General features: G+C 35.6%; 1 protein-coding gene across 3 annotated transcripts in view; it reads right to left on the bottom strand.

The window, feature by feature from the left end:
• The window catches only part of arap2 (ArfGAP with RhoGAP domain, ankyrin repeat and PH domain 2), a 117,096-nt gene that overhangs the window by 85,713 nt on the left and 12,078 nt on the right, over nt 1–19,305 (bottom strand). For all 3 annotated transcript variants that reach the window (XM_051901517.1, XM_051901516.1, XM_051901519.1), the window contains exons 2-6: nt 7,792–8,571; nt 6,597–6,673; nt 5,214–5,290; nt 4,183–4,247; nt 3,589–3,900 (exon numbers count right to left, since the gene is read on the bottom strand). In XM_051901517.1, coding sequence (XP_051757477.1) covers nt 3,589–3,900; nt 4,183–4,247; nt 5,214–5,290; nt 6,597–6,673; nt 7,792–8,474 — 1,214 coding nt within the window. In that variant the 5' untranslated portion in view covers nt 8,475–8,571. The remainder of the gene's footprint in view (nt 1–3,588; nt 3,901–4,182; nt 4,248–5,213; nt 5,291–6,596; nt 6,674–7,791; nt 8,572–19,305) is intronic.

The following is a 19,305-nucleotide window of genomic DNA, read 5'->3' as shown; positions in this document are numbered from 1 at the left end:
ACCCCCAAATGCAGGTGGATTTCATAATGGGGTTGAATTTTAAATATAATATATACATATATCAATGGTCTTTTAAAAAGGCACCTGAAATAATAAACTACGTGAAATGTAGTGATGTCAATAATATTTTTTCGATACATATTGATACTGAAATATCTGAAACGCTTCCAATACTCATTTTCCGCAGAATAGATACACGATACCAGCTGCACTTTCTCGCTCTCTCATGTCTCGGACAGCGAGTTGACACACAAACCCGCCTTCCTTCACTCACTCGTTTCATTTGCTCCGGATGAATATTGTAACACAGGGCTTGAATTTCGGCGTGGGATTGTACGTATTGCGCATCAATTTGTACTTTAAATACTAAATTCTCAGTACTAAATTGAGTTCTTTTTCACTGCTTATTGTGCTTAAACAGTCAAATACACACAAAATAATGTCAAAGGCCGCAAAGGATCCATCTATTGTATCCTTCATTTCACGGGAAACGAAAAACGCATTTGGAGGCCGCATTTGAAGGATTAAAACAGCCTTTGTCGCGCTGTAGTGACACAATCGGCCTTCAAATGCCACCTTCGAAGGATGCTGCCTCTGAATTGGGATGTAGCCAGAGAGTTATGTTTTAAGTGAACGTAAACAGTTGAAAAAAAAAACGTGTAACAGTATAATGGATCCGTTCGTCAGATCTTAAAGTGACAGCAGTGTACCTGCTGCCAAATTATGAGACAGTATTACAAATATCTACAGTATATGGCAGTTTTTTTCCCATGGTATCAATGTTAAAATTGTGGCCAGTGAAAATGCTGAGTGCTTAGTAACTTTGGAAAACCACTAGCCACAGTGGCTGGTGAGCAAAAAAGTTAACGCCACGCCCTGTTACATTGTTTCGATAAATGTAGTATTCTCAAGTATTATAGATTTTCAAGTATTTTCTTGATTTGTTTTCTCCAGTTGATGTATTATTCAAGGAATATCCTGTTTAAGGATATATTAAACTAAGTTGAGGCAATAAAAACTTGTTTTGCACCCAAATTACAATTATGTGTTATGTCTTTAGCAAGCATTTAGCTAAACTACAACTAATCACCCTTTACACAAACGTTGTTACATCTAAAAGTCCAATGCACATAAAGGTACTAAATGATTAATAAACGTTTATAAACATTTACAAATAATGAACAGTTTCAACTTTAGATTGGGTACTGCAAAAACATGAACAAATAATAAATAAATGATTTGTAAAGATGTGTAAAAAGGGTAAATTCAGGTAATTTGGGACACTTTTGCCATCAAGATAACTGCCCATAAAAGGTACTAAATAATTAATAAATGATTTGTAAAAATTTGTAAATAGTAGAACTCTGCATACACACCACAACAAATGAAAACCAAACGTGTGACCTTTATAGACTCATAACCAGAGTTAATGAATAATATGTTTACATGAATAGTGTAAAGTGCTTAAAATTACTAATTAAACTGTGAATGTAAAAAAGTGCATTAGGTATAAAATGAACTTTAATGACATTTGTTTTATTTACATTACTTAATGATTAATAGATAATTTAAAGATTAACAATCTCATAGCTATTTGAATATATATTAACCAATGATCTGTTAAGCATTATATGTTTCTTTATTATTTATTAATGAAGCTTTTAATCATTGTAAACATCTGTCAAAATCATTTGTAGATTTTATAAAAAGTGCATGATATTATGAAAGTTTATTGACATTTGTAAGCCTTTCAATTTTCATTAAATAATGATCTGTTAATCATTATGTAAAGTTTAATATGTTCATTAGTAAACATTAACAAGCACATCTATTTCTAACTATGTAACTAATGATTGTTAAGCATTAGGTAATGTTTGTTAATGATTTATTAATGAAAGTTAATATAAAGTGTTACCTTTTTATGTTTTTGAAAGAAGTCTTTATCTGCATTTAATCAAATATACAGTAAAAACAGTAATATTGTGAAATAATATTACAATTTGAAATAGCTCCTTTCTATTTTAATATAATTTAAAATGTAATTTATTCCTGTGATGGCAAAGCTGAATTTTCAGCATCATTACTCCAGCCTTCAGTGTCACATGATCCTTCAGAAATCATTCTAATATGATTTGATGCTCAAGAAACTTCTTATTAACAGTTATTTTACAATTTCTAATAATGTAAAAGTTATACATACTTTTGATTTTAATGCATCTTTGCTGAATAAAATTAATTAATTAATATATATAAAATCTTTATATATATATAAAATCTTTTGAACAAGGAGGTGGTCTTGGGTAAAATTTCCCAAGCCATAAAATACAAATGGAATTAAAAAGGAAAACTGAAAGGAAAACCAGACCCTGCTTTGGTGCCTTCATCTCAATGTGATCATATATATATATTAATGACAAATTTTCATTAATTTTAGAAAGCCAACAAACAGAATGAGGCCACTTTGCAATTACAGTCCACAATGATTAAGTGTTAATTGACTCAACATGTGATGTTAAGTTGATCAAGATATCAACAATCCAACATAATTTGATTCTTTGAATTTTAACAAATGAATTATCAAGCATCAGGTCATGTGGTCAGAGGGAACACAATACTGCTCTTAGAACTGGAGCTTTTAGCAATCAATGTTGTTCAATTTGAAATGTGTGCTGTGTTATGGGACTCTATGGTGGATTTCAAACAGTTTCCAGCTTCAAAACAGCCGAACATTGGGCACTTCACAGTCAGCTCACAGCGGTGTGGAATACAGCTTCCCCTGTTGTGTGGCTTTGACTTGAAATGTGATGCATGAGTCATGTGGACTACTTTTATAGTCATACACTGCTTTTATGCAGTGTATACACATACTTTTATGGTCATACCATTTTATGGTATGCACTGATTGGAAAAAAGCTGCATGAACTGCCCCTTTTGTGTCTTACAGTAGAAATAACAGCATATGGAACTAGAACAACACTTTTGTGTAATTATTCCTTAACATTGATACATTAGGCGCTTTTCCATCATCGGGCCGAATGGTTCTCAAAGCATAACCGTTCTATTCCGTACCGATCCGGGCCAGCTGGTACGGTTGCGGTTCCATTTTCCACTGTGGGGCTGATAACGGCCACTCTTTGGAATCTAATATAAAAGCGTCAGTCGTTGCCTTGGTAACGCAACGGTTTACTGATGATATGAGATGTAAATAATGACCTCGTTATAGAGGATGATCAGATATTTCTTTTAATTTTATTATTAATTTGTTTACCTCGCTCAAATAGAGCGTTTAGCCAGCTACAGAGAAACTGGTAGCCAGGCAACAGTCCAATGACCAATCCTGAGTGGCGACGTCACTTCACAGATTCTACCATCCGTGTTAGACAACCGTGCCGAGCCGTACCAGGCTCCAGTGGAAACACACCTGGAACCGTTCCGTACCATTCTAAGAACCGTTCGGCCCGACGGTGGAAAAGCGGCTATTGATATGTGCTTTAGTACTCAACTGACAGCATTCCCAAGAATAATCCTAAAAGAAAAGAGAAAAACAAAGAGTGTAAAGCATCAAACAGAGGCCTGCATGGTCCTTACCCTTGAGGGGAGAGTTTGTCCAGCCAGCCTGCTTTGGCGGCAGAGTTACGGATCCCATAGAAGCAGGCGTAGGGAGAAATGGAAACTTCTATTTCAGAGGTTAGGTCATCCAGTGCCATACTGTATATGTCATTCACATCTGTTTGTGCCTGGGCCACAGCTGATGGTCCAGTGCTCAAGAGAAGAGCAGGAGGTGTAGGATGATTAGAAGGCGCTTGGACAATGGAGTAATCATCATCATCATCAACATGTTGCTTGGAAAGGGCTTGCTTGTTATTGTGTGATTTTTCTTTGGTTTGTGTCTGCTTGTTTCTAAAAAAAAAAAAAAAAAAAAAAAATTAAGAACCACCATCCCACTGAGCATACATTTGTTAAGACTACTTGCTTACTTATACTTACTTTCACTTACTTACCTTATTCCAAACATACAGGTCATACAAGTTTGGAACACCATGAAGGTGAGTTAATGATAACAGAATTTAGTTTTACTGTGTGAACTATCTCTTTAAGAATAGACTTCACATAAATGTTTATTTTAGAATTAGGATGTTGAAGTCCAAGCTAAAGGACACTGAAGTTCAACACAGTGCTTACCTCAACGTCGGCTCTTCCAGGTTCTCTTTTACTCCTTGATTGGACATTACATCTTTGCCCAAATCCTGAAAAACAAACACAAGCAAAATGAAACTCTACAACACTGCTAGACACTTCTATGAACTTTAAGTAAAAGCAAGCCTATTTTCTAAATTATGTTTTAAAATACCATTCACCCCCTTTTATGCACATCTCATGGCATTTTCAGACCTGTAGACCAAAATAGCGACTTAAATTGTTACGTTGCTTGCATTTTATCCACTGTTTGTTTAGCTTTCACAGAGAAACACTTCGAAGTGTACCAAAATGTGTTACATATCTATAAATTATCAGTAAGAGCGGGAATAAGGTTTTTTTTTTTTTTTTTTGGGACAGCATTTTTGCAATGCACCCATTTCGTAGAGCAGTGACATTTTAGGATGAAGAGGTGCTTTTTGGTTTTCAACTGCAAAAAGTAATGTTGCTCACATATAGAATTAGATACTCCTGCTTTTAACATAATATATTTCCCATTATGAATGATGAAACAGTTTGGTTGCTTGGTCCTTTAGGTCGGATTGCTTTCTCGTCATGCAAACCTTTCTTCATAAGTTGAATACGGAAGGCGGTCTGGCGGAAGCAAGATATTTTACATTATAACTTGTTAAATACGGATATTTAACAAGGCTTCGCTTTAGAAGGCCTTTATTAACACCCCGGAGCCGTGTGGAGTATGTTTTGCTTTGAATGAATGCACTTTCTTGAGTTTTATACTGATTGGTCTCATTCACTGCCATTATAAAGCTTAGATCCATCAGGATATTTATTAATGTACTCCGATTGTGTTCATCTGAAACAAGAAAGTCATATACACCTAGGATGGCTTGAGGGTGAGTAAAGCTTGGGGTAATTTTCACTTTAAAGTGAACAAATCCTTTAAGAATAGCAATATACTCTACAAGGTCATTAGATCATTAGATTTTACCACTGATAATATGTTATTCATTTTAGCACAACAAATTCCAGGATAGATATTTTTGGTATTCACTTACCATTTCATTTTCTGCTGAATTGTACAGAAAAATCTCTCCATATGGGGCAATGGGGGACAAGGTCCTTTGATGAGATGCTGTAATTAACACAACAGGAAAGAGTCATTTTGACAAAGCAGGTAGTGGTTTTGGTGGTTTGAGTCTTTGAGTAGGGTAAATGAGAATGTAAGACAAAGAAAGAACGAGGCGTGAGAAAAAAAAAAAAGAACAAGCATAAAATGAGATCCCACATAATGTCCTTTAGTGCAGCCAGCTTGGAAAATGTACCAAAGAGGGAGCAGCTTGGGTGACTGGTTGTCAAGGTGACAAATGACCACCATATCTCTGCGGAGACAGTAAGGGGCAGCATGAATTCCAGACTGTTCCCTCCGGACGGACACACACATAGATATATAGCTAATAGACAGGGCCCCCCGCAAGATAAGACCCTACTGTAGGGTGTTTGATCTAGACGCAGCTATGTTATCTATGATAGAACTGTACTGTATTGTATCACATCTTAACCCAGTAGCAGAGATGTCATTTCAGATCAGCATCATCGTTTATCATTATCAAGAGTTGACCTTCTAACTACAGATGATACGCTTGCTCTCTTTCTCTCTCTCTCTCTCTGCCCTGTTTTATTGGTCTTCTACAAGAACCTGTTTCAGGAAAATAGTGTAAATTGCTCACTGAGCATTTTGTAAATGAACATAGGATATCACAGTCCTTTTTTGCCACCTTCTATGCTGTCATCCTTAACATGAAGGTGTCAAAATATTATTAAACCATTGATTAAACATTGATTTTTCTCAGCGTATTATCCTATTATCCGTACTAATTCCCTTGTTCCCACTCAACACTTTTTAGTTGGAGTACTTAAAACTTTTCCTTTAAAACTTCATCTACCTTTCCATTACATTAGGTTGTAGATGTTGTAGATATAGGCATTATTAAACCACTTTTATACCCAAGTCTGGATTCTGGCTTCAGTGTAACTTTCAATTCTCGACTACACACACACACATACACTCACAGTCTCATGCAAACAATTTCCAAGCTATTCCTCTAGGACACTAAAAGTACCTTTCTCGCTGCAATTACAAACACTGCGACACATTCAGAAAGAGGACACAATGGAACATTTCAAAGCCAAAGGCAGTTTCAAAGAAACCCACAAAAGCAAGTTGCTGTAGGTTTGGCAAACTAGGCTTCTCCACATACATGCAAAAGGAGATAAGAGAAAATTCCATTGAGAGACTGCAGTACTGGCTTTGTCACTTTCGCAGTGAATATTTGAAATCCCTTTTATTTTAACAGAGTAAAAATGGCTCAATGACTCAATCATGAATAAAAAAAAAGATATAAACCTCTAAAACTGAAATAAAGTGAAGCATAGTGTACCTTCTTGACTGCTTGTGGGGCAGACGGGTCCCTCAGACCTTGTGAGACGGTCAGTGTTGCTGTGTGCTCCCTCATTCCTGCACACACATTTGAGAGGATAAATGTGTGAATGTTTGTTACTATCTGAATGAATGAATGAATGGATAGATAGATAGAAAACCCACACAACATTTTACAGTCCCATTATGTGACACTCAAATGAAGACTCCACAATATTCCCATGCACTGATCACTAAAGGAAACAGATCCCTTGGGAGAAGAACTAAATTGTTTCTTCAACTATGGGCACTTTAATTTGTCTACCAGCAATTTCCAGCAGTTTATATACCTGTGAAACATGAGTTCTAAGTGTCAGTTGTTTTTGGAAATCATGAACATATAGACCACAGTGTCATATGTTCATGACACTGTTCACAGACTCATTTCCAACACATGTCAATAGTACTGGTGAAAATGCTGATGATGTAAATTATTTTTTAAAACATTTTTGGAATAAAATGGCCAATCTGTTGTTTTGCTTAGGCTAATTGCTTAGTTTATATACCATAAACACAATTTAAAAAAACAAGTATATAAACATAATTCCTTGAATGTTTGTGTACTGACAGTATTATGTCTCATATTTCCCACCCCAAAATGACATTCAGTTTCATTTTAAGTAAGATCCTAATGAGTAAGATCTGCTGTGTCACCAAGTACCACTAGTTTTGCCAAACAATTGCAGGTTCTGAAATGCATCTTTCCAGTATCACAAATAGTGATGCACTGAATTTTTGGCAACCAAAATTATTCAACCGAAACACTAAAAATAATGAATTTTAGGCCGTAATTTTAGAGGGTTGTAATCATAGACTGAAACAGCGCTTTTATGATGCCATGTTTTGACTGTTAATTGTCAAACTGGCAGGATTTCCAGATGTAATTAAAGAAACTTTATTTTCGGTTTCGGTTGTCCAGCAAAATGAAAAGTTTTGGTAAAAATTTGGTTAAAAAATTCGAATTCGAGTCCTGGCTCATGCTCCTTTCCTGACCCAACGCCCTTTTTCTCTCACTTTGCTTCCTGTCCTCTCTCCAGCTATACTATCTAAAGAAAAACATCAAGAGAAAAAAAAAAAATAAATAATAATAATAATAATTATATATATATATATATATATATATATATATATATTTAAAAATTTGTATATTTACTCACCAGTCATAAGGAGGTTTGAAGGGATGTTCAGGGATCTCTGGTACAGGCCTGTGTCGTAGCTTAAAGGAGCGGGAGGACCTCGTCCTGGAGGGTACATCAACGAAGGGGCACCTCTCATATATTTCATTTTCAACCATTTCTCCCTGAAACCCTACAGAAGCTAATTCTGAGGGAAAGTCATCATTCTCATCTGGAATAGGTTCTTCTGAAAAGTTCTCCAGTGATTCGCTGCTGCCCTGCTCAGAGGCGGAGCTAGAGCTGGAGGAAACAGCATGACATGTGACATTAGGAAGTGTATGACAACCAATGGCCACTCGCTCTGAGTCAGCAATAGTCCTTGCAGGAACAGTTTGGCTTGTCATCTGGATCTTATTGCCCTGAGGATGCTGAGATGATGTTCCTCTCTTCTTATCCTTGGGAAACACTTGTCTAGGCCTTGGGATCGGCTTTCTCCTCACTGGTACTTTCATAGAACTTCCATCCAATTCCACCATCAGGGTCTCCAGGCTGCTTAAGATCCTCCGTCGGTGACCTGTGGGAATATGGTCCATTTTGAGAAGCTTCTCCTCAGTTAGGCTCCTGAGGTCCTTAAGGTAATGGTAGCCAGCCTGGGCAAAGCTGGAGGCATATTGGGGCAGGTGCAGACTGGTCAGCCACACAGTAATCTCCTGATCAGGCTCCATCGAAGATGAGACTCAGGGGTCTTCAGTGGTCATGAAATCTACCATATGCCATTGGATGACAAGGTTGAGACCAGTTGAAAAGATGTGGGAACACACCCTATAGGGAAAATAAACTTGTGTTTAGGGGTGGGCGATAAGGCCAAAAATATCTTGTCACGATTTTATTCAGGCAGGATCTGGATCCTATCACAATTATTTTTCAAAAGTTTGCCAGACCATTTAGGGTAAAGAAGGGGTGGGGGATATGATCAAAATTCAAGCACAATAAGACGCGAAAGAGAACTTAGTTTGGTACTCGCACGCTGTGTGACAGGCTTTTAGTGTGTGCACACGCTTTGGGTGCATGTGCTTAGAAAAGCTTATGTCAAAACAGCGTGCAAATAAAAAAGCTTAACTGGCAAGGCTTAAAACACACTCAAATAATAACCTTTCTTTATGACGAAGAACTGCAATGGGTGCGTAACGCTACCGCTGCGTTGCTAAACATGATGTGAATGTACATGGCGTTGTACAATATGCTGCCAGAACTGCAACTTGTAGAACGCACTGTAGCACAATAATATGATCTCTCTTTAAAGGCAGATCATGGAGACATTTTAATTGTTCATGATATCCCTCACCCCAACTTGTGTTTATGAATAATTTTCTTTGCATTAAAAGGGTCATGACATCAATCATATTTTCCTTAAAGGTACACTATGTAACTTTTGGCCCTCTAGTAGTTAAAAAAACTGCATGCAATTTGTGAAAGAACTTTTGGTTGTGCTTTAGCTCTGCGTGACTGTGCAGATGAGAGAGCTACATATGGCAATTTATCTGTTCAATAAAATACCTTACTCACCTGATGAGTAATAAAAGCGGCATGTCAACCTTTCTTGCTCATTGTAATAACTCACCTATGCCACTCCCAGACCATACATGTGTCAAAGTAGCCAGAGCAACTTTTACGATGAAGCACACGGGCGAGTGACATATGTACGCAATTTCCAGTGAAAACCATCCCGTCAGGTCTAAAATATAAACACTTATAATAAGCTTACCATAGTGAATCAGGGTAAGACAGAAACTAGTTTTGGAAGAAGGATTAATGATGTATTGAATTTTGAACAAAAAAAGTTGTATCTTTAATTTTTTGACATATAAGGTGTCTTTGTACCATTAAAACATCCAAAGTTTCATAACTTAAAACATTCTCCTCAGAACAAAAAAAAAAAAAAAAAAAAAAAAACCCCATAAAGAACCCATTATAATCACTGATGCTGTCTACACTGATAGTATACAGATGCCCATTCAATTTCTGACATACTCACATGCTTGAGTTTCTCCCAACAACAGGACAAATGGAAGAGTAAAAGAATGTTTGTTTTGACGTGTCTGGTTTAAACAGCATGTTTGTGTCTCTGTGCAGCCTTTAAAAGGACGCCAGTGTCAGGAACAAGTGGATGGTTTATTTTTAATGGTGTCTAGGATCGCGTCAGAGGATTATATGTTTGTTTAGAGCATTTGACTGCAGGTTGTTTAGTAAACAATGCACGGTATAATGGAGAGTTTGGAAAGAAAATTTCGTTGAAAGATGAAGCAACCAACTGCATTGGATCTGACAGCAGCGACATCTCAAAGCATAAATAAACTGTTTCTGCTTTGCCTGTAAATGACTGTTTTATATGGATAATGTTTTCAAAACACTCACGTACAATAGTGAGGAGCCATTGATACTTTTTTCTATACAATGATGTTAGCCAATCAGAACAGTGACTGTTTACTGAGTCTGACAACTCTTAAATGAGCCGGCCCCTAAAATAGATCATTTCAGACAGTGGGTCAAAATTTCAGAAAGAGGGTATAAGTATAAGTGAAACTAAAGGAACATTTTAAATTAATAAAACAAACTGGTTAAGTTCTGGGTGTTTTGGAGTTGTATATATTTAAACCAACACCTCATTCACTTTAAGTATGAATCATCTTGACAGAATAATAAAATATGGTAAATTTGAGGTTTTGTAGCACAAAAACCTGCATCTATTTTACATTGTATTTGCAGAGGCCACATGTATGAACATATACATAAATGAAAGACAATGCAACAAAATACACTGGTGCTTAGCCATTCACAGTTTTAAAAGCAAGCAAAATAACCATGAGATCTATCCACGATACCACATGAAACCAGTGAAGCTGAAACAGGGATATGTAAAGTCTTTTTCTAAGGATCAGTGCTTCCGCAGTGCAAGATACAGACGATTTATTATTTTTTTGGAGAGCCGTCAAAAATAACAATCAATTCTACTTTTTTACTGCATTGATTTTGGAGTGAAATGTTGGCAATGATTCATAAATTATAGTATACAACCTTTTAGGAGAAACATCTAAATAGAATACTCAAGATTTTGATGTTTAGATTCAACAAGTGAAGCAATAAACCAAATTAATCTAGCAAGAAATGTCTCTATTTATAACCGCTACCTATATTTCATTCCCGTCCTGATTTTTTCTTCTTTTCTTTTCTACAATTTTTTTTACAGAGAGGCATTCTAATCTCTTTTCTATCGCAATGTCGCAATGTGATTAAAACTGAGCAACCAATACGAGTTGCGCTTTTGGTCATGTATCCGTATATGCTGTTGTTACATAAAACTACAAGTTGGTGGTGCACACAAACAGGTTATTTTGCTAAGCAGAAGTTAATAGCAGTGGAAAAATCTGGACCCGACTTTCTTTCTCTGTACGCTTGTATTTGTTGTTGTTTGATAAACAGCATAGCAAATAAAAAATTAACAGCCTTTTGAAAACATGTAAATGCTGACTGACTGTGTGACATCAGAAATGGAAAGTTGCACAGCGCTTACATGTATACATGTTCTTACTGCAACATTTTGAACAATGAACAATAATCATAATTATGACATATCAGTCATAGCAAATCTAATACTGAGAATAAGAAAATTAATTAAAAAAAAAAATATATATATATATATATATATATATATATATATAGGTATAACAGCATCTTGATAAGCAAACAGCATATTATACTTTTCAGAATGTACGTTAGTTTAGTATTGTTATATGTTAATATATAGTAACCAGTTGATGAAATTAATATGACATCCTCAAATTTCATTGGCTACACAATTAGCTTTTGTAACTAACCATCATATTGCAGAAGTCAAATATTGTTACAGCAGACAGAAGTAGATTGGATAGTGTCTGTATAATCAGATAACCAGCCATCCACTGCCCAAACACTTTTGTTCAACTCACAAAATATTTCCATTTTCTGCCATGTTATAAATAGTTTTGTATAATCACAGTATAAATGTATGAAGGTTGACAGGAACAAAGGCACGATAAATGACTAGCTGTCCACGGCGTTCTGTTCAAATAGCACATATCAAATGAACTCACTCTCAAAATTTGGTTTTCACTCCTGTAAATTCCAGGTAGACCCTTTAAATAACCAAAGTGACTGTAATTTTCTTTCATAATTAAATTATGCACAAGATAACTGCAAAAAAGACTGACAATCATATTTCACTGCACTTTTTTTTTTTTGGTTGCTACTTATATCAATTACATATTACGTACCATCTTGCTCTTTCTAGAGAAAAATTATATTGTTGTATGGAAGTATAGTATTGGAAACATGTTGACTCAAAATGTAATGAACCTAAGATTAGTTTTCTTCATAAGCAAGCTTTCAAAAAAAAAAAAAAGTTTCCAAGAAACACCCATATTATATTTAACAACAACATTCAAATTAAAAAATAAATTATATTATGCATAATGAAAATAAAGCCTATTCCAGGATGATTAAGATATTTTGCTTTTGCAACATTAGTTCCATGACAACTCAGTAAATTCCCCTGCGAAACACTAAGCAGCATTTCTTCAATACTAAAATTCAATTAACATTTTCACAAGCATCTGAAACAGTTCTTTCAGTCACTGCAGAGAGACTGAGTAACTTTATAAGCGTGTGAATATTAGTTCAACAGCGTTTAAACAGCTCTTTTAGTACGCCTTAGTGTTCTCTGCTTCTCCTTTTCTCAACATCACTTCTTTTTTCAAAAATAACCACAGAGCATTTTTTAAAAGTTTTTTTTAATTGTTCCCATCTTTAAAAAAAGACATAAAAATGATGTTATTTATTTTTGTCAATACTGAAATATAACTGAATCTCAGGGTACAGTTCTTTGACGATGTATTGCACAGTGAACCTGGATGAAAAACAGTATGATACATTACATTCATTGTATTATTTAAAGGTAAGGTCATTTAAAAATGCTGTTTGTTTCAGCATTCAACTGTAAGGTAGTCAAGTTTTCAAAATGTAAATTTTATATATATATATATATATATATATATATATATATATACACACAAACACACACACAGTATCTCAAATTTGATGTCCCTGCAAAATAACTCAACACACAGCCATTAATGTCTAAACCGCTGGCCACAAAAGTGAGTACACCCCTAAGTAAAAATGTCCAAATTGGGCCCAATTAGCCATTTTCTCTCCCCGGTGTGTTAAATTTGGTGTTATCGCTCTCACTCTCTCATACTGGTCACTGGAAGTTCAACATGGCACCTCACGGCAAAGAACTCTCTAAGGATCTGAAAAAAAAGAATTGTTGCTCTACATAAAGATGGCGTAGGCTATAAGAAGACTGCCAAGACCCTGAAACTGAGCTGCAGCTCGGTGGCCAAGACCATACAGCGGTTTAACAGGACAGGTTCCACTCAGAACAGGCTGAAGGTACCTAAACCCTATTGAGCATCTGTGGGGCATCCTCAAACGGAAGGTGGAGGAGCGCAAGGTCTCTAACATCCACCAGCTCCGTGATGTCGTCATGGAGGAGTGGAAGAGGACTCCAGTGGCAACCTGTGAAGCTCTGGTGAACTCCATGCCCAAGAGGGTTAAGACAGTGCTGGAAAATAATGGTGGCCACACAAAATATTGACACTTTGGGCCCAATTTGGACATTTTCACTTAGGGGTGTACTCACTTTTGTGGCCAACGGTTTAGACATTAATGGCTGTGCGTTGAGTTATTTTGAGGGGACAGCAAATTTACACTGTTATACAAGCTGTATACTCACTACATTGTATCAAAGTGTCATTTCTTCACTGTTGTCACATGAAAAGATATAATAAAATATTTACAAAAATGTGAGGGGTGTACTTACTTCTGTGAGATACTGTGTGTATATTTGTATATATGTATATGTATGTATATATGTGTGTGTGTGTGTGTGTGATATATTATTCGCATTTGACAACTTACAACTCCCACGTTATAGTTGGATGCATTTTTTGTGGTATTTTGGTTAAGCTTATTTGTAAGTAAGCACATTTACAAATGAACTTTATAAAATAAATTTACAAATCTCACCATCATCGAGTCTGTCTGTGATTAGATGAAGAAACAGAAAAAACTGAGAGAAACTAAATCCAGAAGAACTGTGGCAACGTCTCCAAAACGCTTGAAGAAACCGACCTGCAAAGCTACAGTACTGTGATAAGTTTAAGGCACTTGTGCAAAAAAGCTGTAAAGTGGGGATGCTTTCAAAAATAATGTCATCATAAATATATTTTATTTATCAATTAACCTGTATTTACTAAAACAAATCAACATTTGGTATGACTACCCATTGCGTTTAAAACAGCTTTTGTCCAGGTACACTTGTGCATATTTTTTCAGGTAGCTTTGCAGGTAGATTTCTTCAAGCATCTTGGAGACATTGCCGCAGTTCTTCTGGATTTAGTCTGTCTCATTTTTTTCCTGTTTCTTCATGTAATCACAGAGAGACTCAATGATGGTGAGATCAGATCTCCATGTGGAGCATACCAGCTGTTATCAGACACCTTTACTTAAAAAAACAAAATCTCACTGGATTATTACAATTAAATGACAAAAGGAATGTTTGGAAATGTAAACTGATATTTCCTACTGACTCACTACAGCAAAATATATAAATAACTGGCTTAAAACCATTTTTTTGTTGTTGCTTGTGAATAAAAGCCTAAATCCAATCTTTTCATCATATAAAGCAATCAAGTCTCTTCAAAAAAATTTGGATTAAACCACTCAATTCATATGGATTATTTTTACAATCTCTTTATGAACTTTTTGAAGCGCCAAAGTGGTAGTCGCGTAGCTGTCTATGGAGGGACAGAAAGCTCTCAGATTTCATCAAAAAGATCTTCATTTGTTTTCCGAAGATGAACGAAAGTATTGTAGGTTTGGAACGACACAAGGGCAAGTAATTAATGACAGAATTTTTATTGTTGTGTGAACTAACCCTTTAAGGAGCAAGCAAAAGCATCTTCAGTGACCTTTTAAAGGGGTACTTCACTGGCAAAATGGGCTTTCAATAAAACATGGATTATACTGGCTTATACAATAGAAAGGTGAAAAAAATGTTGAAATTGGTGCTACCTGACTAGAACAACAACAAAAAAGGCTGTTGTCTTCCCTTGTGCCAAACAGGTAGGAAAGCATCAACATCCATAATGCACTGGGCATGTTGCCATTCCAAGGCCACTCCCACAGTCTGCTATAAATACGCTTACCAGAGTCAAATACCTTGCTTTAGTAGGAAATACTTCTTAGCAAACCTTTTGTCATAATGGTGTCGGCTTGAATTGTTCCCGAGTGCAAGAATTCAAAGAATAAACATTTAGTGGGAGTGAGTTACTTTCATTTTCCAGTTGTTAGTCTAGTACGTTGTAGGCAGTGGCTAAAGGCTGCAAAGAATTGTAAATACGGTGAGAAAATTTCAAACTGGATGACCATGAACAGTGTTTTAGGCCAAACAGAGGGGAAAAACTGAAAGAAACTGCCATTCTGTCAGTTCTGCCTGAAGCAAAACACTGTCATATACAGGTATGAAAGCTGTTGCCAATGCCATATTGTTTCATTTTTACCATAATGCTGTTTAAAGAGTAGACAGTTTCAGTGATAAACCCTTACAATAACTGTTCCGATAACAACCCTCTGTCAATCAGACTGTCTGTGGTTTTCACGAAAGCCCTGGAGCTGTCAAAAGTTTGGCTGACAAATTTGAATTTCTCCATCCAGGTAACACGGAAAATGAGTAAACATTGTTCATTTATATATACTACCAACATTTTAACAATACAAAGCAGGTTGAAAATCAGCAAAGTTACACTTTAAATGGTTAGTTCACCCAAAAATGAAAATAACGTCATTTATTACTCATCTTCATGTCGTTTTACACACGTAAGACCTTCGTTCATCTTCAGAACACAAATTAAGATATTGTTGATGAAATCCGATGGCTCAATGAGGCCTCTATTGAGAGCAAAGCCACTGAACCTCTCAAGATCCAAAGGTACTAATTTAAAATAGTTCATGTGAGTTCAGTGGTTCTATCTTAATATTATAAAGTGATAAGAATACTTTTTGTGCGCCAAAAAAAAATAAAAAAAATAAAGACTTTTCAACAATATCTATATGGGCCAATTTCAAAACACTGCTCCATGAAGCTTCTGAGCTTTATGAATCTTTTGTTTCGAATTAGTGATTCAGATCTCCTATCAAACGTCTAAACTGCTGAAATCACGTAACTTTGCCGCTCCGATCCACTGATTCGATTTGTAAAGCTCTGAAGCAGTGTTTTGAAATCAGCCCATATAGATATCGTTGAAAAGTCCTTATTTTGTTTTTTCTGGTGCACAAAAAGTATTCTTGTCACTTTATAATATTAAGATAGAACCACTGAATTCATATGAACTGCTTCAAATATGTTTTTAGTACCTTTATGGACCTTGAGAGTTTCAATGGCTTTGCTCTCAATAGAGGCCTCACTGAGCCATCGGATGTCATCAACAGTATCTTAATTTGTGTTCTGAAGATGAACGAAGGTCTTACGGGTGTAGAATGACATGAGGGAGAGTAATTAGTGACAGAATTTTCATTTTTGGGTAAACTAACCCCCAAAACAGAAAACTCTAGTCATGAATATGCATGCATGTCACCCAATGCAAAAAAATATATATATTAAAATATATTAAAAATATATATATATATTTAGGAACCAAACAGATTGAAACTGTTTCTTGGTGGTTGTTTTTGTTTTGTTTGATTTTATTTGTTTTAGTTGTTGATTTTATTGGGATATATAGCACCTCAAAAAGAAAAGCCAAAAAAGTAATAAAATGGAAATTATAATCCATTACTGGGTAACACTTTATAATAGGGTTCATTCGTTAACATTAGATAATGTATTAACTAACATGAACTAACCATGAGCAATACATTTGTTACTGTATTTGTTAGTCTTTGTTAACATTAGTTAATAAAAATGCAGCTGTTAATAGTTTATTCATGTTACTTGACAGTACATTAACGAATGTTAACAAATACAACTCTTGATTTTAATAAGGTAAAATTGGTAAATGTTTAAATGAACATTAACAGAGATTAACAAATGCTGTTCCTTATTAGTTCAGGTTAACTAATGTAGTTAGCTAATGTTAACTAATGAACCTTATTGTTACCCATTACTGCAATACACTAATCCATTGGATTAAATATATTTTACAAAACACAACCAATCTGTACAAGAAGATTTATTAAAAGTAATTCTAGTAGCCAGGCTGCAAGGTATTGTTCACTAAACATAAAAGACTGCTTTTGTTCAGTTCAATTTAAACTTTAAACAAATCAGGTTTTTCAGATCTGAAAATCTGTGTCTAGGTAACTGGCTAAAGATCATGTCTTTGGCACAAACCAATGCTTTCACAACCTCTAAACCTGCACTGACATGTATCAGTGTTTTACCAGTTCAGACATGGGCACATATATTTCTTGAATTACACAGTAGCATAGCATATCCCGATAATGCAGCAATTCACTTGTTTCCACCCTGAAATGAGTTGCAGATCTGTCCTGTTACAGTCGCAGACAACAGGTACATATGCAAATGATAAAATCTAACCATATAACTGGACATCGTTATTGCAAGAAAAGGCTTCTTAACTTGTTTTTTAAGGGAGGAGAAAATATTTTCAACATCTGTTGAACTGGCTACAAATTTATCTGTCACAGTAGAAGCAGGAAAATAATTCAGATGCCAACAGGTTGCATCTCATCCCTCAAAAAAACATGAAAAAAAACCTATCCTAAGGTAAAAGAACATTAGAATCAGGCTACATTCAATACAGTTTCATTCGTAGTGAGGATAAACATGGTTTGTATTTTGTGCCGTGAATTATTGTCTGATGAGAGCTTGAATCCATCAAAACTCAAGACATTTAAAGGATTAGTTCAATTTAGTTTAAAATAAAAATTACACCAAGCTTTATTCACCCTCAAGCCATCCTAGGTGTATATGACTTTCTTCTTTCTAATGAACACAATCGGAGAAATATTAATAAATATCCTGACGCATCCGAGCTTTATAATGGCAGTAAGCGTTACCAAACGACTATGAGCTGAAGAAAGTGCTTCCACCCACATCCATCCATCATAAACGTTCTCCACGCAGCTCCGGGGGGTTAATAAAGGCCTTCTGAAGCCAAGCATCAGTTACACTTTTTCCGTAAGTTAAACAGGGAAGGCGTAGGACGTAGCGTAAGCTTTTTGAACTGCAAGAATTTTACACTTTCTTCGTACGTTCAATACGGAAGGCAGTCTGGTGGAAGCTATATATTTTACTTCATAACTTGTTAAATATGGATATTTTTTTACACAAATGCATCGTTTCCCTTCAGAAGGCCTTTATTAACCCCTAGAGCCATGTGGAGTACACGTTTATGATGGATGGATGTGAATGGAAGCACTTTCTTCAGCTCATACTCATGACCCCTGACACTGCCATTATAAAGTTTGGATGCGTCAGGATATTTATTAAAGGGTGAGTAAAGCTTGGGCTAATTTTCATTTGAAACTGAACTAATCCTTTAAAAACCAACACCCAAACACAACTCAAATGTTATGAACACAAAATGTTGAAATTAAAGTATTGATATCTTCAAAGAATCACAACAACTCAACAAAACTCTAAATTGCACTTGCTCTGATTTATGCATTCAGTAAATTCTCAGTTTCTTCAGGAATGTTATTATGCATATTTTTGGGCCTAAGCACTTCATAGCAATATCATAATAATAAATGTCTTTCAAAGTTTGTTTTTACAGACAGCCTACTTTTGGTTCAGCAAACAAAACCAACAGAGACAACAAAAAGGTATGCTTCTTGAAAGCTCAAAACCAAGAACACAAAAGCGTTTTAACTTCATTCTACAAGTACAAACAGGTTCAATCAATTGCTCATCATTATGAGTAGGGAATATTAATCTGAATGCACTGGAACACCCAACATGCTTCACAAAATACAAAGAAGGCTAAACTGTCAGGTGGACTTTTCCTAAACATAAACAGGATTTATGTATGTGGAGAAATGTCCCTCTTTACCTGCAAAAATGCTGCAATACTAGTCTTTATAACAAGCACAAGCATGTAGGCCCGTGTAAATGCAAAGTGATTACAGTGAGAAGAATGTACACAAAGAATTTGCTTAAAGGAACAGTTCACCCAAATTCTATTTTTAATAATGCCGGGTACACACTGCACGATTTTCAAAGTAATCAAATCACACTGTTCTTCTTACACTGCATGACTGGGTATATATCATTTAGTTGCTGTTGTGTGCACACTGCATGTTACACAACGGATCAGTGACAGGGGGTCACACATTACACAACATTTCAATAGGAAGAATCGCCAACAACTCTGTCTGGTCTACAGATTACGTTTCACAACCAAACACACGCCAGAAGCGATACAGGAAATAATGTAA

This window comes from Ctenopharyngodon idella, chromosome 7, assembly GCF_019924925.1.
Source record: "Ctenopharyngodon idella isolate HZGC_01 chromosome 7, HZGC01, whole genome shotgun sequence".
NCBI classification, from domain to species: domain Eukaryota; kingdom Metazoa; phylum Chordata; class Actinopteri; order Cypriniformes; family Xenocyprididae; genus Ctenopharyngodon; species Ctenopharyngodon idella.
Note: the sequence above shows the minus strand (reverse complement) of the source record. Positions and strands in the feature narration are given on the sequence as shown.